The 24,366-nt window shown below is 45.0% G+C and overlaps 1 protein-coding gene across 7 annotated transcripts in view; it reads right to left on the reverse strand.

Moving 5' to 3' along the window:
* Positions 1-20,163: 20,163 nt before the first annotated feature.
* LOC110533736 (connector enhancer of kinase suppressor of ras 2) overlaps positions 20,164-24,366 on the reverse strand; it is a 52,140-nt gene continuing 47,937 nt past the window's right edge. For all 7 annotated transcript variants that reach the window (XM_021618225.2, XM_021618222.2, XM_021618220.2 and 4 more), the window contains 2 exons: positions 22,808-23,007; positions 20,164-22,274 (listed from right to left, as the gene is read on the reverse strand). In XM_021618225.2, the coding sequence (XP_021473900.2) occupies positions 22,227-22,274; positions 22,808-23,007 (248 nt within the window). In that variant the 3' untranslated portion in view covers positions 20,164-22,226. The remainder of the gene's footprint in view (positions 22,275-22,807; positions 23,008-24,366) is intronic.

The raw sequence follows: 24,366 nt of genomic DNA on the forward strand, positions 1-24,366 counted from the left end.
TTTACGCGCCAAGAAACCTTGAATAAGGTCGAGCAACCCTGCCGGTTTCTCAGTAGAGAAAGCATCTACTTTCTTTTTTTCTGACAGAAATAGTAGCATTCTCCATGCACTGTAATTTATAAATGGATAAGAGCAATATAAAAGAGCTAGGAAAATAAGTAGTCCGTTAGGAGAAGGGAATTGTGAATACACATAGCAATTGTTTTAGATTGTTTTTCCTTAGGAACCATGTAGACAAATGTGAAACTAGCCATATGGAAGCAAACTGAAAATCATATAAACATGACGTGTGGCGTACCCTTTTCCACAGTGAAATAGGCTAGAATAAACAGCTGTATCGTTATTCAACATTTGAATTGTGTGCCCTCACAATTTGCATGGATGAAATTTGGACACCCAAGTTAGAGGCTTCTATAGGGCTGAACTTGCCGAGTTGATGTATGTTTTAATTATAGCCTATACTTGGGCTTTTCTCCGTTTTATATTAAATTGTGTATCATGTCATATATTAGCCACTATCGGGAGCCACCGTCAGTAATACACACATACATTTATAACTGTTACTTTAGTGTTAGTTTTCTTCAATTTGTAGCGTACATTTTTCATCATTCCATTCTGTTTACCTTTCTTTCCTCTATCACGTGGATCACATTAGTGGATCATATTAGGCTAACGTTGTGCAGTAATTTGGGACATGTAGTCTATTTGAATCATTATGGAACTCAGACCAGGTAGCAGTTTAAACCTGGAGCCTGGCTCACGGTTCACAACGACTGGACTGTTGTCATACAGTTCCATGAATAGTGAGGATTAAGGGTATATTTATAAGACTATTGTTCAACCCCTATTGTACACTTTTTTCCAACATCCAATATTTCATGTGTTTCAGGATGAATCAAACCCATGTATTTTTGATTCATCAATATATTTTGTGCGTAAAGGCTCTCCAAACACGTTTATTTAATAAATAATATTTCTTTCATGCTTTCCTAACCCTAAAATGTGCCTAAAGAATCTACAGGATCGGGCTATTTTTAAATGTACAAGTTGCTGCTGAAACGGAGACGAAGATGCATAGATGGCATTCTTTCATTAATCCATCTATTCTGAATCTGTTCTGTCCACAAAATTATAATTAAATGTACACCGTTTTGAAAGGGATAGCTTAAGATAAATGTACTGAAAACCATATTGAATGGAAACTACAGAGAAAATCTGTTGGCCAGCAAGTGGGAGGGTTTTCAGTAGTTGAATTCAATTAATTCAGAGAGTGCAGTGGCGACCTGTCATTCAGCACAGGTGGGGCAGAGCCCTAACCCTAACCCACATGTTTTGCCACCCAAAAAACAAACAGGCTTGTTATATTGGCAATAATATGTGTCACATATCAAAATATCTTACAGGCATAACCTGTTGCTGTGTCTCTCTGTGCCTGTGTGACTATGTGCCTGTGTTTTGCTACAGATTTGATTGTGAATACAATTTGACCCACTACAGTTGAGTCTGAAGTTTACATACACCTTAGCCAAATACATTTAAACTCAGTTTTTCACAATTCCTGACATTTAATACAAGTAAAAATTATCTTAGGTCAGTTAGGATCACCACTTTATTTTAAGAATGTGAAATGTCAGAATAATAGTAGAGAGGATGATTTATTTCAGCTTTTATTTCTTTCATCACATTCCCAGTGGGTCAGAAGTTTACATACACTCAATCCGTATTTGGTAGCATTGCCTTCAAATTCTTTAACATGGGTCAAACATTTCGGGTAGCCTTCCACAAGCTTCCCACAATAAGTTTGGTGATTTTTGGCCCATTCCTCCTGACAGAGTTGGTGTAACTGAGTCAGGTTGGTAGGCCTCCTTGCTCGCACATGCTTTTTCAGTTCTGCCCACAAATTTTCTATGGGATTGAGGTCAGGGCTTTGTGATGGCTACTCCAATACATTGACTTTGTTGTTCTTAAGCCATTTTGCCATAACTTTGGAAGTATGCTTGGGGTCATTGTCCATTTGGTAGACCCATTTGCGACCAACCTTTAACTTCCTGACTGATGTCTTGAGATGTTGCTTTAATATATCCACATAATTTTCATACCTCATGATGCCATCTATTTTGTGAAGTGCACCAGTCCCTCCTGCAGCAAAGCACCCCCACAACATGATGCTGCCACTCCCGCGCTTCACGTTTGGGATGGTGTTCTTCGGCTTGCAAGCCTCCCCCTTTTTCCTCCGAACATAACGATGGGGATTATGGCCAAACAGTTCTATTTTCATTTCATCAGACCAAAGGACATTTCTCCAAAAAAGTACGCTCTTTGTCCCCATGTGCAGTTGCAAACCGTAGTCTGGATTTTTTATGGCGGTTTTGGAGCAGTGGCTTCTTCCTTGCTGAGCGGCCTTTCAGGTTATGTCGATATAGGACTCGTGATAAATATACTTTTGTACCTGTTTCCTCCGTCATCTTCACAAGGTCCTTTGCTGTTGTTCTGGGATTGATTTGCACTTTTCACACCAAAGTACGTTCATCTCTAGGAGACAGAGCGCGTCTCCTTCCTGAGCAGTATGACAGCTGCGTGGTCCCATGGTGTTTATACTTGCGTATTATTGTTTGTACAGATGAACCTGGTACATTCAGGCGTTTGGAAATGTCTCCCAAGGATGAACCAGACTTGATTTCTGATTTCTTTTGATTTGCCCATGTCAAGCAAAGAGGCACTGACTTTGAAGGTAAGCCTTGAAATACATCCACAGGTACTGTCATGTATTGTCATGTTGTGTCCTGTTCCTGTTCTTTCTCTTCACCCTGTCTCCCTCTGCTGGTCGTATTAGGTTACCTTTTCTTCCCCTCTTTCCCCCAGCTGTTCCTTGTCTTCTCTAACTACCTCGTTCACCCCTTTTCCCACCTGTTCCCTTTTTTCCTCTGATTAGGTCTCTATATCTCTCTCTGTTTCTGCTTCTGTCTTTGTCGGATTCTCGTTTGTGTTTCTCATGCCTGAACCAGACTATCGTCGTGTTTGCTGCAACCTTGTCCTGTCCTGTCGGAATCTGCCTGTTCATCTAACCTTGTCCTGTCCTGTCGGAATCTGCCTGTCCATCTGAGCCTACGTGTGTTTCGTCATTAAAGAAACTCTGTTTTGTTAATTCGCTTTTGGGTCCTCATTCACGCACCTGACAGAAGAATCCGACCAAGAATGGACCCAGCGACTTCGGATCCTCTCCACTCAGCCGTCGAGATCCAGGGAGCGATGCTAGGCAGACACGAGCAGGAATTGTCTGCTGCTCGACATGCCGTTGAGACCCTGGCCACCCAAGTCTCCAACCTCACAGAACAGGTTCACCATCTCCGCCTCGATCCACCGGCCACTTCCAGGGCTTTCGAATCTCCGGAGCCCAGAATCAATAACCCGCCGTGTTACTCTGGGGAGCCCACTGAATGCCGCTCGTTCCTCACCCAGTGTGATATTGTGTTTTCTCTCCAGCCCAACACTTACTCCAGGAGCACTGCTCGTATCGCCTACGTCATATCTCTCCTTACTGGACGGGCTCGTGAGTGGGGCACGGCAATCTGGGAGGCAAGGGCTGAGTGTACTAACCAGTATCAGGACTTTAAGGAGGAGATGATACGGGTTTTTGATCGATCTGTTTTTGGGGAGGAGGCTTCCAGGGTCCTGTCTTCCCTATGTCAAGGTAATCGATCCATAACAGACTACTCTATTGAGTTTCGCACTCTTGCTGCCTCCAGTGACTGGAACGAGCCGGCTTTGCTCGCTCGTTTTCTGGAGGGTCTCCGCGCAGAGGTAAAGGATGAGATTCTCTCCCGGGAGGTTCCTTCCAGCGTGGATTCCTTGATTGAACTCGCTATTCGCATAGAGCGACGGGTTGATCTTCGTCACCGAGCTCGTGGAAAGGAGCTCGCGTTCTCCGTTGCCCCCCTCTCCGCATCACTACCATCTTCCTCTGCCGGCTCGGGTGCTGAGCCTATGCAGCTGGGAGGTATCCGCATCTCGACTAAAGAGAGGGAACGGAGAATCACCAACCGCCTCTGTCTCTATTGCGGTTCCGCTGGTCATTTTGTCACTTCATGTCCAGTAAAAGCCAGAGCTCATCAGTAAGCGGAGGGCTACTGGTGAGCGCTACTACTCCTGTCTCTCCTTCAAGATCCTGCACTACCTTGTCGGTCCATCTACGCTGGACCGGTTCGTCAGCTTCCTGCAGTGCCTTGATAGACTCTGGGGCGGAGGGCTGTTTTATGGACGAGACCTGGGCTCGGGAACATGACATTCCTCTCAGACAGTTAAGGGAGCCCACGGCCTTGTTCGCCTTGGATGGTAGTCCTCTCCCCAGGATTCAGCGTGAGACGCTACCTTTAACCCTCACTGTCTCTGGTAATCATAGCGAAACCATTTCTTTTTTAATTTTTCGTTCACCTTTTACACCTGTTGTTTTGGGCCATCCCTGGCTAGTTTGTCATAATCCTTCCATTAATTGGTCTAGTAATTCTATCCTCTCCTGGAACGTCTCTTGTCATGTGAAATGTTTAATGTCTGCTATCCCTCCTGTTTCCTCTGTCTCTTCTTCACAGGAGGAGCCTGGTGATTTGACAGGGGTGCCGGAGGAATATCACGATCTGCGCACGGTGTTCAGTCGGTCCAGGGCCACCTCTCTTCCTCCACACCGGTCGTATGATTGTAGTGTTGATCTCCTTCCGGGAACCACTCCCCCCCGGGGTAGACTATACTCTCTGTCGGCTCCCGAACGTAAGGCTCTCGAAGATTATTTGTCTGTAGCTCTTGACGCCGGTACCATAGTCCCCTCCTCCTCTCCGCCGGAGCGGGGGTTTTTTTGTCAAGAAGAAGGACGGGTCTCTGCGCCCCTGCATAGATTATCGAGGGCTGAATGACATAACAGTGAAGAATCGTTATCCGCTTCCTCTTATGTCTTCAGCCTTCGAGATCCTGCAGGGAGCCAGGTTTTTCACTAAGTTGGACCTTCGTAACGCTTACCATCTCGTGCGCATCAGGGAGGGGGACGAGTGGAAGACGGCATTTAACACTCCGTTAGGGCACTTTGAATACCGGGTTCTTCCTTTCGGCCTCGCTAACGCTCCAGCTGTCTTTCAGGCATTAGTCAATGACGTCCTGAGAGATGCTGAACATCTTTGTTTTCGTTTACCTTGACGATATCCTGATTTTTTTCACCGTCACTCCAGATTCATGTTCAGCACGTTCGACGTGTCCTCCAGCGCCTTTTAGAGAATTGTATTTTTGTGAAGGCTGAGAAGTGCACGTTTCATGCCTCCTCCGTCACATTTCTCGGTTCTGTTATTTCCGCTGAAGGCATTAAGATGGATCCCGCTAAGGTCCAAGCTGTCATTGATTGGCCCGTCCCTAAGTCACGCGTCGAGCTGCAGCGCTTTCTCGGCTTCGCGAACTTCTATCGTCGTTTCATCCGTAATTTCGGTCAGGTGGCAGCTCCTCTCACAGCCCTTACTTCTGTCAAGACGTGCTTTAAGTGGTCCGTTTCCGCCCAGGGAGCTTTTGATCTCCTCAAGAATCGTTTTACATCCGCACCTATCCTTGTTACACCTGACGTCTCTAGACAGTTCGTTGTCGAGGTTGACGCGTCAGAGGTGGGCGTGGGAGCCATTCTTTCTCAGCGCTCCCTCTCTGACGACAAGGTCCACCCTTGCGCGTATTTTTCTCATCGCCTGTCGCCGTCGGAACGTAACTATGATGTGGGAAACCGCGAACTGCTCGCCATCCGCTTAGCCCTAGGCGAATGGCGACAGTGGTTGGAGGGGGCGACCGTTCCTTTTGTCGTTTGGACTGACCATAGGAACCTTGAGTACATCCGTTCTGCCAAACGACTTAATGCGCGTCAGGCTCGTTGGGCGCTGTTTTTCGCTCGTTTCGAGTTCGTGATTTCTTATCGTCCGGGCTCTAAGAACACCAAGCCTGATGCTTTATCTCGTCTCTTCAGTTCTTCAGTAGCCTCCACTGACCCCGAGGGGATTCTCCCTGAGGGGCGTGTTGTCGGGTTGACTGTCTGGGGAATTGAGAGGCAGGTAAAGCAAGCACTCACTCACACTCCGTCGCCGCGCGCTTGTCCTAGGAACCTTCTTTTCGTTCCCGTTCCTACTCGTCTGGCCGTTCTTCAGTGGGCTCACTCTGCCAAGTTAGCCGGCCACCCTGGCGTTCGGGGTACGCTTGCTTCCATTCGCCAGCGTTTTTGGTGGCCCACCCGGGAGCATGACACGCGTCGTTTCGTGGCTGCTTGTTCGGTCTGCGCGCAGACTAAGTCCGGTAACTCCCCTCCTGCCGGCCGTCTCAGGCCGCTTCCCATTCCCTCTCGACCGTGGTCTCACATCGCCTTAGATTTTGTCACCGGACTGCCTTCGTCAGCGGGGAAGACTGTTATTCTTACGGTTGTCGATAGGTTCTCTAAGGCGGCTCATTTTATTCCCCTTGCTAAGCTTCCTTCTGCTAAAGAGACGGCACAAATCATCATCGAGAATGTTTTCAGAATTCATGGCCTTCCGTCAGACGTCGTTTCGGACAGAGGTCCGCAATTCACGTCTCAATTTTGGAGGGAGTTTTGCCGTTTGATTGGGGCTTCCGTCAGTCTCTCTTCCGGCTTTCACCCCCAGTCTAACGGTCAAGCAGAACGGGCCAATCAGACTATTGGTCGCATCTTACGCAGTCTTTCTTTTCGTAACCCTGCGTCTTGGTCAGAACAGCTCCCCTGGGCAGAATACGCCCACAACTCGCTTCCTTCGTCTGCGACCGGGCTATCTCCTTTTCAGAGTAGCCTCGGGTACCAGCCTCCGCTGTTCTCATCTCAGTTCGCCGAGTCCAGCGTCCCCTCCGCTCAGGCTTTTGTCCAACGTTGCGAGCGCACCTGGAAGAGGGTCAGGTCTGCACTTTGCCGTTATAGGGCGCAGACTGTGAGAGCTGCTAATAAGCGTAGAACTAAGAGTCCTAGATATTGTCGCGGTCAGAGAGTTTGGCTCTCCACTCAGAACCTTCCCCTTAAGACAGCTTCTCGCAAGTTGACCCCGCGGTTCATTGGTCCGTTCCGTATTTCTCAGATCATTAATCCTGTCGCAGTGCGACTTCTTCTTCCGCGATATCTTCGTCGCGTCCACCCGGTCTTCCATGTCTCCTGTGTTAAGCCCGTTCTTCGCGCCCCCGCTCGTCTTCCCCTCCCCCCCCCCATCCTTGTCGAGGGCGCACCTATCTACAGGGTCCGTAAGATTTTGGACATGCGTCCTCGGGGCCGTGGTCACCAGTACCTAGTGGATTGGGAGGGGTACGGTCCTGAGGAAAGGAGTTGGGTTCCCTCTCGGGACGTGCTGGACCGTTCGCTGATCGATGATTTCCTCCGTTGCCGCCAGGTTTCCTCCTCGAGTGCGCCAGGAGGCGCTCGGTGAGTGGGGGGGTACTGTCATGTATTGTCATGTTGTGTCCTGTTCCTGTTCTTTCTCTTCACCCTGTCTCCCTCTGCTGGTCGTATTAGGTTACCTTTTCTTCCCCTCTTTCCCCCAGCTGTTCCTTGTCTTCTCTAACTACCTCGTTCACCCCTTTTCCCACCTGTTCCCTTTTTTCCTCTGATTAGGTCTCTATATCTCTCTCTGTTTCTGCTTCTGTCTTTGTCGGATTCTCGTTTGTGTTTCTCATGCCTGAACCAGACTATCGTCGTGTTTGCTGCAACCTTGTCCTGTCCTGTCGGAATCTGCCTGTTCCTCTAACCTTGTCCTGTCCTGTCGGAATCTGCCTGTCCATCTGAGCCTACGTGTGTTTCGTCATTAAAGAAACTCTGTTTTGTTAATTCGCTTTTGGGTCCTCATTCACGCACCTGACAGGTACACCTCCAATTGACTCAAATGATGTCAATGAGCCTATCATAAGCTTCTAAAGCCATGACATCATTTTCTGGAATTTTCCAAGCTGTTTAAAGGCACAGTCAACTTCTGACCCACTGGAATTGTGATAAGGGGAATTATAAGTTAAATAATCTGTCTGTAAACAATTGTTGGAAAAATGACTTGTGTAATGCACAAAGCAGATGTCCTACCCGACTTGCCAAAACAATAGTTTGTTAACATGAAATTTGTGTAGTGATTGAAAAACGAGTTTTAATTTTCAACTATATATTGGAGAAAAATTAATTATTGATTGAACCTTCAACATGCACATGCACAGTTCTATAAAGGCAGAATTCAAGACAAACATGGACAACACATCTGTAACACTATTCACCATGACTGCGACCTGTCATTCAGCACAGAGCCCCACTTGTTTTGAGCCCCACATTTTTTGCCCCCCCCCCCCCACAAAATGTTATTTTGGCATTAATGTTAATGTTATTTTGGCATTAATACGTGTCACATATCAGTTTGCGAACAATGTAAAATGTAAAAATAAAAATTATCATTGAGTTAATAAGCCACATACAAACATGGTCTCTTTTTGTTTTCTTGAGTAAGGCAGCTCCAAAATGCAGGTGTTTCAGCCTAGCTCAGTGATTTCTGTGGTGGTGGGGCAAGCCAGCAGAAAATACGGAGAGTTGCACCGTGATTGGCTCAGTGTTCTGTCACTCATGGGGACACTACGTCACCGCCAAGTCTAAGGGTAGAGCTAGAAAATTCTAGCCCTTTGGGTGCTGCCATAGAGTTACATTAGATGTGCCCATCCAAGAAGGCTCAAAGTCATTGGCCACAGATAAAATTAAGTCAAATCACGTTATATGTACAGTAGCTTTAATTGGACTGATTAGGTCAACATCGTACTTTCAAAATCTTAGCTGGCAGTCATCATCATGAATCAAGTTGACAATTCACTGGCAAATCTGTTTTAATCCTTGTCATATGAGGAGAAATAATGAAGAGAAGCTATAGCTAAAACGTATCGGTGCTCATCGGCCATTGGAAATAAACATTACACAATCGCAATTTCAACAATAAGTGGTTTGGAAGAAATCAGTGACAGTAGCTAACTGCAAGCATTGTGAAGCAATCACTAGCCTGTTATTCAGTGGAGTTGCTGTGTGGTCACATATCTGGAAATAAGGGGCTCTTTTCCAAGTTTAACATGATAAACATTCAACATTTGCCATGCTGTCAATGAAGCATGATTTGTTCCGCGCTCAAAACAACTGTTAACTCGGATATGCGAAAACTTGACTTCAGTGAGTTCAAGACAACTGGGAAGTCTTCTGTGATGTATATATGTATATAAAGTGCAATATTGGGATGTAAAAAAAAACTAACTTAAGCCACCAACTAAGCTACAAAGGACCACAAAGTTCATGTAGAATAGTGGAATACACAAGATTGTGTTGTGCATCAGCAGTTTTGTCTTGTTATGTCAGTCACTGAGTCACTCAATTAGCCATGGCAGCTAACAATTTTTAGATTGGTAAATTATTCTAGCCAGTTACCTAAACTTGTAGTTATCATGGACGAATACCGACAGGGCAAGCAGGACACGTGCCCAGGGCCCCAGACATCCAAGGGACCTACATTGATTTTGTTAGTCACTCTCACTCAGATATCATATTAACATGGCAAAATATGTAGAATTGCAGGAAATTAGCTTTAAAACTGCAGCATTTTCTCTCCCCATGGCAAAATGTGTAGAATTGCAGAAAATTAGCTTTAAAACTGCAGCATTTTCTCTCCCCATGGCAAAATGTGTAGAATTGCAGGAAATTAGCTTTAAAACTGCAGCATTTTCTCTCCCCATGGCAAAATGTGTAGAATTGCAGGAAATTAGCTTTAAAACTGCAGCATTTTCTCTCCCCATGGCAAAATGTGTAGAATTGCAGGAAATGTACTTTAAAACCTTTTCCTCTCCGCGGTCAATAAAATGTTTTGCCCACGAGGTGGGGGGGACCCTCAACCAAATCTCGCTTCGGACCCACAAAGGGGACATGTTTTTATGAGCTTAGATCCCAGGAAAACACTGAATTTCTCATCTCGGTCCCAGACTGAAAAGAGTCTAAAGAACCCCTGGTCTAAAGAATCCATATGTTCTTCTGAAATATGAAAAGAGAAATACTGGACATTTTGAATTCTTATTATGATGGCGATTTAACACAATTACAATCATGGTCCAACCGGTCAAATCGAGTCCGTTTCACTTTAGGTGGTCTCAAACATAACACTGCTAGTTGATATTTGCTTTTTTACCCCCTTTTTCTCCCCAATTTCATGGTATCCAATTGTTAGTAGTTACTGTCTTGTCTCATCGCTACAACTCCCGTACAGGCGAAGGTCGAGAGCCATGAGTCCTCCGAAACACAACCCAACCAAGCCACACTGCTTCTTAACACAGCGTGCATCCAACCCGGAAGCCAGCCCCACCAATGTGTCCGAGGAAACATCATACACCTAGCGACTTAGTTAGCGCGCACTGCACCCGGCCCGCCACAGGAGTCGCTAGTGCGCGATGAGACAAGGACATCCCTACCGGCCAAACCCTCCCTAACCCGGATGACACAAGGCCAATTGTGCATCGCCCCATGGACCTCCCGGTCGCAGCCAGCTGCGATAGAGCCTGGGCTCAAACCCAGAGTCTCTGGGGGCACAGCTAGCACTGCAATGCAGTGCCTTAGACCACTGCGCCACCCGGGAGGCCGATATTTGCTTTTAACCGTAATGGCTTTCAGCTACAAATGCAAATGTGTAAACCGCAGTTTATTTCTGTATCTTCGAAAATGCATCACTGTTAATGGCTGTAATGACAGGCTACATTTGCGCAGCAATTGTGCGTGCACACATGCATGCGTGGGGGTTCTCAAGCTTTGAACCACTGTTTTTTGGGGGTCGCGGGTCAAAATGTTTAGGAACCACTTAGCTAGCAAACAGATTGCTGATTTGCTGTACAGCTAAAGGATCGAGTGCAGTGCAACATGTCACATTGTAGGGAGAGCAAATTGCCAAAAATAAAATATCCACCTCCAAAAACAGTTTGGTGGTCAAGAATATTACTTTTCATGCTCACCAGCAATGGGCGTCAAGCAACAATTCCTAGCATGGGCCTAGCTACTGGTCTTTTGGCATGTCAAAACTGCTTGTCAAAATGTGTTTCATAAAAAATTATGAAAAGGGATGTCTGATAGCCTCAATAAATGGACACATTTGTAGTTGTCATTGCATGTGTAGATGTATTTTTTACTTCTTGAGAATTGACTTGAAAAAACTTGTGACTCGACATTGACTCAAACTTGACTTGCTCGTAGAATGCACAACTTGGACTTGACTCGAGACTCGACCCGTTCTACTTGGACTCAACTTGAGACTAAGACCTTAATTGTGACTTACGACTTGCTTGTGACACGAATAATAGTGATCTGGTCCCACCTCAGATGGTTACACGCTGTTGTACATTGCTAGCTCCAGGCAGGGTTACTAAAGGTAATTAAACTTACCCTCCGGCTTGTCCTTCATCAATGAACAAACATAAAACACAAAGCATGCTCAAACATTGAACAGCTTTTTACATACAGCTATTTACCTTTTTGCAGAGAACACCTCGAAATGTAACACTTTCTTATGTTGCTTTTACTTAAAATGTAAAATATTTATTAGGAACACAATGTGCACGATGGCTTCACTGTTCTTCAGATCACACACACACCTAGGAATCAGGGCCGGATTAAGACATCATAGGCCCTGGGGCCATGTTTTTTTATAGGCTCCCTCCCCCCTCGCCCCTCCCCTACAAATTGGGAGTTGTTGAGAAATTATTATTTCTATTGGTTCTACAGACAGATAGTCTTCACTTTTCAGCAGTCGGCATTTGCTTTCCAATACTTTACGTTTTTCTTGAGATTATATTTTGAAATCTGCAAAAGGCAAACTGACAGCCGCAACCAACCATAGAAATATAATCCATAGATAGTTCCCATTCTAGTCAGGACTGGCATCCATTGCTAGTGTACCCATGAGTTTCATAGTCAAATTGCCAGGATAAGAGGTTAGGAGACCCTTCTATGGATTATATGTCTTTGGCCACAACCTTAACAAGCTGTAGCCTGTAATACAGCCTTTCCAACTGTCGGCATACCAGTAACTGCCAAAATAAAGGAAACATTTGAGTAAACGAGGGATACAAAGAATATGTCGTGTGTGGGGGGGTTGCAATTTCCTGGCATGGTTTAGGTCTATGCCATGGCGCATTGAAGCTGTTCTGGCAGCTCGTGGTGGCGCAACACCTTTTTAAGACATTTTATGTTGGTGTTTCCTTAATTTTGGCAGATACCTGTATGTACTTGAGATAAAACCTAATCTACAGTTATTTTTTATAAACTATTGATCCTCTGTGCCTAAATTATGGTCTCTGGTGTATTTTCAAAATTGAGAGAGGACTCCTGTGGTTGGATAAAAATTATTATTATTACAGTAAACATTTTGTTGGCCTCTTGGGCCTCCCATAGGCCTGGGCCCAGGGGCCTCAGCCCCGGTAAGCCCCTGCATTAATCGGGCCCTGCTCGGAATACAAAACCAATTACAAACATTTGGATAGATAGCATGCATACAAAAATAGACATGTGTTTCTGATCAATGATTCACAATTTACAGTACTGGTTTATTATTGCCAGTTCTCGTATGTCTGTCTGTCTGCCTCTGTGCACCAGTTTGTGTTTATTATAAGAGAGAGAGAGTTAATGGCTGCCTACCTACACTACATGACCAAAAGTATGTGGACACCTGCTCATCAAACATCTCATTCCAAAATCATGGGCATTAATATGGAGTTGATCCCCCTATAACAGCCTCCACTCTTCTGGAAAGGCATGTATGGACCTCGCTTTGTGCACACGAGCATTGTCATGCTGAAACAGGAAAGGGCCTTCCCCAAACTGTTGCCACAAAGCTGGAAGCACAGAATCATCTAGAAGGTCATTGTATGCTGTGTCATGACGTTGGCCTCTTTGGGTGTAGCAAGCCCCATCCCCCTCTCCCTGCCTCCCCCTTGCCTCCTTCAACTAGGTTGCTGTGGTCAGAGAGACGTCGTAAATTCCTGAGGATCTCCTCATGGACAAACAGTATGGAGAGAGTACATTTTCATAGAGAACAAAGCAATTCCTTCCACCTCACAGAACTTGAGGTACGAACAAATGTCATGTTCCGGAGAAAGTATAAAAGATCGGTGAAGAATCCAGCTACGAACTGGTCCGTTTGTCACAACTTGGGGAAGCTCATGGGAGACGGTGTGGTCACATTACCATAACGCTGTTTATATAATAGCCTCAGATATGAGATTTACATCTAATTGTTGTATAATATGAATGTGAGTATGATACTGTTTGTAAAATTGTGTAATATGATTTTGGACTGTTTAATGAAGGGAAACTCAAAAAGGGGATTGGAGTTAACTAAATCAGAGGACCGCCCCTGAGCCCAGTTAGGGTCAGGCGTCCTGAGACAGCACTTTTCTGCCATTCCAAATAAAACCCAACTTTGAGAAATTATCACCAGACCATGTTTTTCTCCATTTGGGGAGGACAAAGGTTGTGGACCATTGCTGAATCTTTTAACCATACCACATGGTTAAACTCTTAGACTATCGATACCGACAGAATAAGAACAAGTCTTTGATATTAATTACTAGTCTGCAGCTAGGAATTCAGTATCATTGAATGCGAAGAACGACAACCACCGAAACATCCACTCTATAACGAAACGAATGAGTCACTCTGAACAATCCACTATAACCACGACAGAGAGAGAGAGAGGGAGAGAGACGGACAATTCTACAAAAGAAACAAACTTTTCACCAGCGATCAAGACGACACACTGATCGTAAATATATATATTGATTGCAATTGTTCCCGAATGAGTGAGCGTTCATGTGCAAGGGATTAGCATTTAAATTGTTATAATTATCACTCTGTAGTGACTTCTTAGTCAACCCCCACTTCACCTTTTGTCTAACAAGCCGCCATGCCGGTTTAGCCCACTAGGGCACATTCTCCTATCATTTCTTGTAACCATATTCACTGTATGTTTATGCATTTCTGTGAATTACTAAGTTAGTAATAAATAAATGATTTAAGACATTTGATGTATGGATGACTCATAGTGAAGACTGGGTTCATGCAGATAACCAATCATTTACGACGTTTGGGATGAGACTAACGCGAGGTAAAGTAAATAATTAATTAATTTGAAGACTAATTGATCAGATAAAATATCTGAAAAGTTATTTTAGGAAATGATAATTTTGTAATCTGAATATTTTTCCTTGGTGCCCTGACTTCCTAGTTACAATTACATTTACATGATTATTCAGTCTAATCGCGCAATACTAATTACAGAGAATCTTTGATAAAACTTATAAGTCTTCAGTTTAATGATAGTAAAGACATGACAGCTGTAACATTAAGATTTCCATTCACTGGAACTAAGATGCCCGAACCATGAAAATCAGCCCCAGACCATTTTCCCTCATCCATCAAACTTTACAGTTGGAAATATGCATTGGGGCAGGTAGAGTTCTCCTTACAACCGCCAAACCCAGATTCGCCTGTCGGACTTCCAGATGGTGAAGCGTGATTCATCACTCCAGAGAACACGTTTTCACTGTTCCAGAGCCCAATGGTGACAGGCTTTACACCACTCCAGCCGACGCTTGACATTGGCCATGGTGATTTTAGGCTTGTGTGGGCTGCTCGGCCATGGAAGCTCCCTGCTAATAGTTCTTAGCTTCCAGAGGCAGTTTGGAACTCGGTAGTGAGTGTTGCAACCGAGGACAGACGATTTTTATGCGCTTCATCACTTGGCGGTCCCGTTCTGTGAGCTTGTGTGGCCTACCACTTTGCGGCTGAGCTGTTGTTGATCCTAGACGATTCCACTTGACAATAAAAGCACTTACAGTTGATAGGAATATCAATTAAATTCAAGGGCTTTATTGGCATGGGAAACATGTGTTAACATTGCCAAAGCAAGTGAGGTAGATAATATATAAAGTGAATATATAATAATAATATAATATATCTCTAGCAGGGCAGAAATTTCACGAACAGACTTGTTGGAAAGGTGGCATCCAATGACGGTGCCACGTTGAATGTCGCTGAGCTCTCAGTAAGGCCATTCTACTGTCAATGTTTGTCTATGGGGATTGCATGGCTGTGTGCTCGATTTGACACACCTGTCAGCAATGGGTGTGGCTGAAATTGCCGAATCCACTCATTTGAAGGGGTGTCCATATACTATTGCGTGTATAGTGTATATAGTATACCCATTCATTCTTGAAGAATATAACTTGTAGATGCTCATGAGCTAAGTTCATCTATTGTGACCCATCAGAGTCTGGGTCTTGCAAGGCACACCCAGTTCGCTGAGAATTAAGAGTGCTGGGGGCTGACTTTTGTAAATATGGTGTATGTTCACCCAGTCTTGAAGTGTTAATAACTTCAGAATCTCTGAACACTAAAGTTGAGATGTAATTGCCTTACTTTTTGCACTGACATCGCAGCTAACAACAAATGTTCCCACAACTTTAGAGAACGTTCCTTTTAAGAGTCTCATTACGTCATTATCTAACGTTTTCATATGAATGTTCCAGTGATGTGCAAGACTTTTTCCAAGAGACCATTAAACACAACTTACCCAGATTGTGGTTACTATCAAGGCACAAGGCGAGACCCAGATGCAGACACAGGAGACAGATGGTTGGAGTCTTACAATGTTTAATAATCCAAAGTGAAGGCTGATACCCCATGGAGCACTCGAAAGGGGAGAGTCCCGTGGCAGAACTGGGAAGGGTGTTCCGGGCATACTCCACCGATCGGAGACCATGTCTACCGGGAGTCCATGGATTCGGAAGACATTCTGCACCATAAGCTGGGCAATCTCCTTGGCAGAAGGTAGTTTGGGGGTCAGATGAAATGGGCGGCCTTGGATAATGACATCAGACGGAGGGAGCCCAGTGGCAAATTCCAGAGATATATGAGACCAGGGACGATGAGGGACCGGTAGTGACTGAAGGAGGCCAGAAGGCACTTGCCGTGGAGTCTTGTTCTCCACGGCAAGTGGAGAACAAGTCTTGTCTTGCACACACTGTGCAAGCGGCGATGAAGGCAGAGACGTCAGGAACCGTTGTGGGCCACTAGAAACGTTGTCGGAGGAAGGCTAGTGTACAACGGGACCCTGGATGACAGGTCATCCTGGAGGAATGATCCCATTCCAGACCCGGGACCGGACTGGATTAGGGACAAAAGGCCAGTTAGCCGAGCCCCCTTCAGGTCCAGGCTGAGAGCTTTGTGCCTCGCGGACTAGGTTCTCAATACCCCAATCCACAGTGGCAGCAAGGCATGAGGTAGGGAGAATGGTTTCAGAGGTCGAGGGTGTGGCAGAGGAACTGTATAGGTGGGAGAGGGCATCAGGCTTCACATTCTTTGACCCAGGGCGGTAGGAGATGGTGGAGTTAAATCTGGTGAACAGGAGGGCCCACCGGGCCTGCCTGGAGTTGAGGCGCTTGGCTGTACGGAGATATTCCAGTTTTGTATGGTCAGCTGTTCTGCTCCTTCCAGGCAGTGCTTCCACTCTTCCAATGCCTTCTTCACAGCCAGGAGATCTCGGTTTCCAACATCATAGTTTCTTTCAGCAGGATTGAGACTGGAAGGCACAGGGATGAAGCTTCTGGTCCTGGGCAGGTCGCTGGGACAGGATGGTCCCCACTCCAACATCCGAAGCATCCACTTCCACCACAAATTGACGCGAGGGGTCCGGATGGATGAGGATGGGTGCTGTTGTGAACCGATGCTTCACGTCTACAAAGGCTTTGTCGACAGCTGAAGACCATTTGAACGGTACCTTGGGAGAGGTATACATTTATTTATTTATTTATATTATTTTTTATTTTACCTTTATTTAACTAGGCAAGTCAGTTAAGAACAAATTCTTATTTTCAATGACGGTTAACTGAACTGCCTGTTCAGGGGCAGAACGATTTTTACCTTGTCAGCTCGGGGGTTTGAACTTGCAACCTTCCGGTTACTAGTCCAACGCTCTAACCACTAGGCTACCCTGTCGCCCCAGTGACGAGAAGGGGGCCGCCAGGGTGGTGTAGTCCCAAATGAAATGTTGGTAGAAGTGTGCAAACCCAAGAAACAGTTGCAACTGCACCCTGCGTGTTGGTTGAGGCCAATCCACCACTGCTTTCACCTTTCCAGGATCCATCTGAACTTTGCCCTCAGTAATGACATATCCCAGAAAGGTGATTGTAGAGCGGTGGAAATCACACTTCTCGGCTTTCACGAACTGTTGGTTCTCCAGGAGGCGCTGAAGGACCTATCTGACATGAAGATTTTCTTGTGCAGATTGGGAAAAAAAACAGGATGTCGTCAAGGTACAAGAACACAAACCGGTTTAGCATGTCCCGAAGCACATCATTGACCAAAGCCTGGAAAACAGCGGGGGCGTTGGTGAGTCCAAATGGCATGACCTGGTACTCATAATGTCCACTGGCTGTGTTGAAGGCTGTCTTCAACTCATCCCCCTCACGTATCCAAACCAGGTGGTAGGCATTTCGAAGGTCCAACTTGGAAAATATGGTGGCCCCCTGGAGAGAGGAGAGGTAGGGGGTAACGATTCTTGACAGTAATGTCATTAAGTCCCCGGGAGTCACCGCACGGACGCAGGGTTTTGTCCTTCTTCTCCACAAAGAAAAACCCTGCGCCGGCAGGAGATGCAGACGGACGGACGGACCCAGTGGCCAGAGACTCCTCTACGTACTCCTCCATAGCTTTGGTCTCTGGTCCAGACAGAGAATACAATCGACCCCGAGGTGGTGTAGTGCCTGGGAGAAGATCAATGGCACAATCATAAGGATGGTGCGGGGGAAGGGAAGTAACACGTAATCAGATGGTTATCGGCTACATTAACATTGCAGTAGTCAGTGTAGGGTTGATTACCTAGCAAGCCATTGAGGCATGGTAAAATAATCACAAACAGAGCTAGATAAAGCCAGAAGAATAATATACTTGTTGAGCATAGCTATAGCCATCAGTCTTGTGTGTCTATAGCCATCAGTCTTGTGTGTCTATAGCCATCAGTCTTGTGTGTCTATAGCCATCAGTCTTGTGTGTCTACAGCCATCAGTCTTGTGTGTCTACAGCCATCAGTCTTGTGTGTCTATAGCCATCAGTCTTGTGTGTCTATAGCCATCAGTCTTGTGTGTCTATAGCCATCAGTCTTGTGTGTCTACAGCCATCAGTCTTGTGTGTCTATATCCATCAATCTTGTGTGTCTACAGCCATCAGTCTTGTGTGTCTACAGCCATCAGTCTTGTGTGTCTATAGCCATCAGTCTTGTGTGTCTACAGCCATCAGTCTTGTGTGTCTACAGCCATCAGTCTTGTGTGTCTATAGCCATCAGTCTTGTGTGTCTACAGCCATCAGTCTTGTGTGTCTATAACCATCAGTCTTGTGTGTCTATAGCCATCAGTCTTGTGTGTCTACAGCCATCAGTCTTGTGTGTTTTTCATGATCATCACTCACTCAAGTATGTCATTCTACAGGGCTTTTTGTTGCAAGCATGCGCGCGCATCACTCAAACATGACGTTTGCTTGTAAACAAAAAAATGGGTCTATGAACCTAGCTAAGCTGTGGAGGTCACTAGAGAATGTTTGCTGTGCTGGTGCTTGTGCACATGTGTAATGTTTTGGAAATACAGTACATTGGGTTAGCGCCAGCCTAGTGCATCAACTCCCATCAAAACAAAACACACTGAAAGTAGAGTAGTGAGCATTTTCACATTATAGCATCTAGTTAAATATGTTTGTATTGTCATATTAATATGACAGTTTTGGTTGCACAAAACAAAACGTGTTGAACCAAGAAAAAGTGGCAAGTTATCCAATACACAGTGCTGGCCAACATAATTAATCTTGGCTCAACAAACATTACATCGAATTGAACACATTCATGGGAACATGAGTGGGAAAAGTCTTGTAATCATGTATCTGTAGGCCTAGTAGTGCATAAAGGGAAGGGCTGCCTACAGGATATTTATATCATAAGGGTGGCTTTCTAAACCTTAATGAACAGAAAACACATTAGCATAGTTTGATAACAATGACAAGCTCATTAAACAGTGTTGGCCGTCTCCAACGGGATTGTCTTGTAAGTTTACAGTGATCAGATATCGTTCTCCCCATATATCTAAATAAATAGGGAGCAAAAGTTTCTCGTTCTGTCCGAAGCTGATTAGCATGTTAAACTCAAACCAAGTGCAGCCAAATTAAATTGACCAACAAAGGTACAAACGTCCAATGCATTTTTTTAAGAACTTGAACTTGACCGGCTAACTTCAAAACAATTAATCTTAGATATTATCTGAAGAACTTATATGCCCTAACCCTCGTAAAAATCTAGGATTTTTTTCCAACGGGATGCAACTTCTGCCTCCTTGCTGTCGTCAGCCAATTGCTTCTTCCTTGCCACTCCTTCAATGCTGAGCAGCTCCAGGGCTCTCCAGAGTGATTGGCTTGCGAAGCCCCTGCAACCGACCTAAACTGGGGGCGTATTCATTACGCCGATTCTGTTGCAAAACGTTTCTTCAACGGAAACATACGGAACGAAGCGGGGAGGAACCTACATTCATTTGTCCAATAGAAACTTTTGTGTTCATTGCAAAACACAACTGTTTGCAACTGTTAGGACTAATGTTTTCACACCTGGTAGATTCGAGGCTCTCCATCCATTCTGCTCAGGATGAGGGACTGGTATTTCTTGAGCTTCCAATCATGTGCCTCCTCTATCCTCTCCTCCCAGGGCACTGTAAGCTCGATGACGACCTGTACCTGCGTGGTGCCTCTAGACCAGAGAATGATATCTGGTTTGAGGCTTGTGCTGCCTATCTCCTCTGTAAATCTGAGCTGCTTCTTCATCAACCTCCTGATAGGCTGACAGCCATGTTCAGAGATGGATTTATAGGGAATGTTCTGTTCTTTTCAATAGTGTATCAACATGAGGGTTACCAAGTAAGAAGTACTTATTAATGCTTACTGCTGATACAGTATAAGGAAAAATCCAACATTGAGGGAGAACCTTTCAGAGGAAAATAGTTTTATCTTGTACAATCTGTGTTCCCCTCATCAGGAGTAGAGCACCTAAGAAAATACTTGAAATGGAGGATTCACCATTCAGGGAGAGTTCAGGAGATGGACAAGCCATCGTTTATTATTGAATAAAAAAGTAAATTAGCCACGTTACGCCAAACATGTGCGACTTCCATAGATTTCAAATGGCATGATATTCTGTTTAAGTTATACAAAGCATGCTCAAACAACGAACAGTTTATAAATACAGTTATTTACCTTTCTGCAGAGAACACTTCAAAAACAAACACTTTCTCCTGTTGCTTTTACTTCAAATGTAAAATAGCTCTTAGAAACACAGAGTGAATGATGGGTTCACACCAGCAGTCCTCATGATGGGTTCACACCAGCAGTCCTCATGATGGGTTCACACCAGCAGTCCTCAGATCACACACCTCGGAATACAAAACCATTTACAAACATTTGGATAGGTAGCATGCATACAAAAATAGACACGTGTTTCTGATTAAATGCTTCACAATTTACAATACTGGTTTATTATTGCCAGTCCTCACCTGTCTTTCTGTCTCTGTGCACCAGTTTCTGTTTATTATAAGGGAGAGATTACGCCCTGCAGCCATCAACTATTTATGTTCACCCAGTTTTGGAGTGGTAATACTTTCAGAAATCGCTGAGGCACAACACTGAAGTTGAAATTATATCTCCTTAGATTTTGTTCTGACCTACCAGTTATGCGATATCCAGTTTATGAAATAAATATATATGATTAACATACTGTACACTCTCCTAACACACAGACATACATACTCATTTACCATTCACACATGCATAACATAAACATTGTAGACATCAAAAATACAATTGCTTATTATAGTTCGTTTAAGATCAAGATTCATTGTAGTGTTACTGTACACAACCCTGGCATAGTCTTCAGAACAGACAGTACTGTACAGAAGCAGAAGGTTCTAACATGGCCATGCAGGTGAGCAGTGAGTTAAAGGGCGCTCCACTAATGCAGTCTTTCAGATGAGGGGACATATCCAATATCATCAAACCAGAAAAGGCTGTGGAAGTCTTATGTGCCTTCTAGAAGCTTACTCTTAGTAAGTCAAACAATACTGTCCTTCACAGACAATGTTCTGAGAGAGTGAGAGAGATAGAGTGGACAGAAACCCAGAGTGAGATGAATATGTGTCCAAGAGCTGCTGAAACAGGTGGAGGGGAGATGGAAATAAAGACACACAGGGCAACATCCTCATGCAAAACAGCATTGAACTGTGCAAAAAATACCATAAAACTCAGGCCATGTTTCAATCAGATCAGCGCTAACAGACAAACTCATAGCTTAATATTGCTTTTATTTAGCCGGTGTCGGAGGTGTAACTGCATTCGTGGACATTGCCATTAGATGCACTGAGTCACATGAGTAGAAATCCCATGCAGCCGTGTTACAAGTTTGAACACTGGATTGTGTGATATAATCTATACCTCGATTAGGCTGATATAAATCATTATTATTTTGTTTAATGATTTTCAATTTGAGTGTCATTATTTCTATATAACCTACACTTTCTCCTTCTGAACTTCTAACGCGGGTGGGACATAAGGACGGCGTGGTTTTCGTGACAACGACCACAAGCGCAGCCGCTCACCGACTTAACAGCTCCAACGCAGATACACCTCCGACATCGCCTAAACAAAGGCAATATTAAGCTACGCATTTGTTGAATACCGTGGGTTAAAGCTAATCTGATTCAATCCTGGCCTCACTATATTCTCCAGTGCAATTTATGTTATAACTTTCCTTTAACAATGTCAATGAGAAGAAGACTATTATTGAACTAGAGTTTAATTACTGTAAATAGCGTGAACATGCATTGCACGATGCAACTATTGAATATGTTATGGTTATTTTGATCACTGAACAAACTATTTGGCATGAGGGAAGGTCCTTAGAGGTAGATGTGGGCATGCAGAGAGAGAGTGAGATTGAGTGAAAGAGAGAGGTAGAGAGGGGTTAATCCTGGTTGTTGTGACTGTCTTCCAGGGATGTGGGCATGTCTGGGGGTAGGGCAGTAAGGTCACGTCCCTTGGCAGGATGAATTGGGTGACTATGATGGTGCTGCTGTGTCCATGGTCCGTTCCATACAGGCTATCCTAAAAAACCCAACGACGGGTCAGAGTCCTGAAGAGGGACATTCTGTCAGGGGGAAAGAAGAGTATGATTTAAGATGTGATACACTGTATACAGTACATAAACAGTACACCCACTGTGCACACTATATTCTATAGGTCCTGTCATCTATCAATCAAATGTATTTTATAAAGCCCTTTTTACATCAGTAGATGTCACAAAGTGCTTATACAGAAGCCCAGCCTAAAACCCCAAAGAGCAAGCTTTGCAGATGTAGAAGCACGGTGGTTAGGAAAACTAGGAACCTAGGAAGAAACCTAGAGAGGAACCAGGCTCTAAGGGGTGGTCAGTCCACTTCTGGCTGTGCAGGCTGGAGATTATAAGGATACATGCAATTAAGGTCGGATCGTTCTTCAAAAAGATTTTCAAATGTTCATAGATGACCAGCAAGGTCAAATAATAATCACAGTGGTTATAGAGGGTGCAACGGGTTAGCACCTCAAGATTAAATGTCAGTTGGCCGAGCATTCCACACAGCAGGTGCAGTAGAGAGAGAGAGAGGGAGATGGGGAGAGAAAAAGAGAGAGAGGGGGTCATACCTTGAGCGCACTCTGTAGGATGCGGAGACGGTGCAGCTTTTCGCTGAGCAGTGGGTCGTTGACGCGGCGGACAAAGGAGCGTTTGTACTCAAGGCGGGCGGAGGGCCGGTGGTCTCCCATGGAGGACAGGTTGGCCCTCTCCAGGGCCCGGTACAGGTCCCCCAGAGAGTCCGTCTGGGGACGGCCCTCTCTCTCACGGCCTGAGGAAAAGCAGAGTCACAATACATGGCATTCACCGGCTGGCACCACATTCAACAACAAAAACAGCAATATGCATGTGCATCAAGATCTCTCACTCCTGGAAGTTAGAACAATACTGCATTTCCTCATAGGCAGGCAGAACACACACAGTAAGCTGCTACAGTGGAATGTCCCATGCTATCCTTTACATATACTGCCCTCTTATGGTGCTATTGCCACATAGCTCTTATCTTATCTGGCACCCGTTCAAATGAGTGGATTCGGCTATTTCTGCCACACCCGTTAATGACAGGTGTATATAATTGAGCACACAGCCATGCAATCTCCGTAGACAAACATTGGTAGTAGAATGGCACGTACTGAAGAGCTCAGTGACTTTCAACATGGCACCATCATAGGATGCCACATTTCCAACATGTCAGATTGTCAAGTTTCCGGAGGTGTCAACTGTAAGTGCTGTTATTGTGAAGTAGACACGTCTATAAGCAACAACGGCTCAACCACAAAGTGGTAGACCACACAAGATCACAGAACGGGACCGCCGAGTGCTGAAGCACGTAGCGCGTAAAAATCATCTGTCCTCGGTTGCAACACTCACTACCGAGTTCCAAACTGCCTCTGGAAGCAACGTCAGCAAAATAACTGTTCGTCGGGAGCTTCATGAAATGGGTTTTCATGACCGAGCAGCTGCACACAAGCCTAAGATCACCATGTGCAATGCCAAGCGTCAGCTGGAGTGGTGTAAAGCTCGCCGCCATTGGACTCTGGAGCAGTTAAAACGAGTTCTTTGGAGTGATGAATCACGCTTCACAATCTGGCAGTCCAACGGACAAATCTGGGTTTGGTGCATAGTGACAGCTGTAAAGTTTGGTGGATGAGGAATAATGGTCTGGGGCTGTTTTTTCATGATTCGGGCTAGGCCCCTTAGTTCCAGTGAAGGGAAATCTTAACACTACAGCATGAAATTACATTCTAGACTATTCTGTGCTTCCAACTTTGTGGCACAAAGCGACAAAGCGAGGTCCACACAGAAATACTTTGTCGAGATCAGTGTGGAAAAACTTGACTGGCCTGAACAGAGCCCTGACCTCACCCCATCAAACACCTTTGGGATGAACTGGAACGCTGACTGGGAGCCAGACCTAATCACCCAACATCAGTGCCTGACCTCATTAATGCTCTTGTGTCTGAATGGAAGCAAGTCCCCACAGCAATGTTCCAACATCAAGTTGAATGCCTTCCCAGAAGAGTAGAGGCTGTTGTAGCAGAAAAGGGAGGACGAAGTCCATATTAGTGCCCATGATTCTGGAATGAGATGTTCAACTGGCAGGTGTCCACATACTTTTGACAATGTAGTG

Source organism: Oncorhynchus mykiss, chromosome 10, assembly GCF_013265735.2.
Source record: "Oncorhynchus mykiss isolate Arlee chromosome 10, USDA_OmykA_1.1, whole genome shotgun sequence".
NCBI classification, from domain to species: Eukaryota; Metazoa; Chordata; class Actinopteri; order Salmoniformes; family Salmonidae; genus Oncorhynchus; species Oncorhynchus mykiss.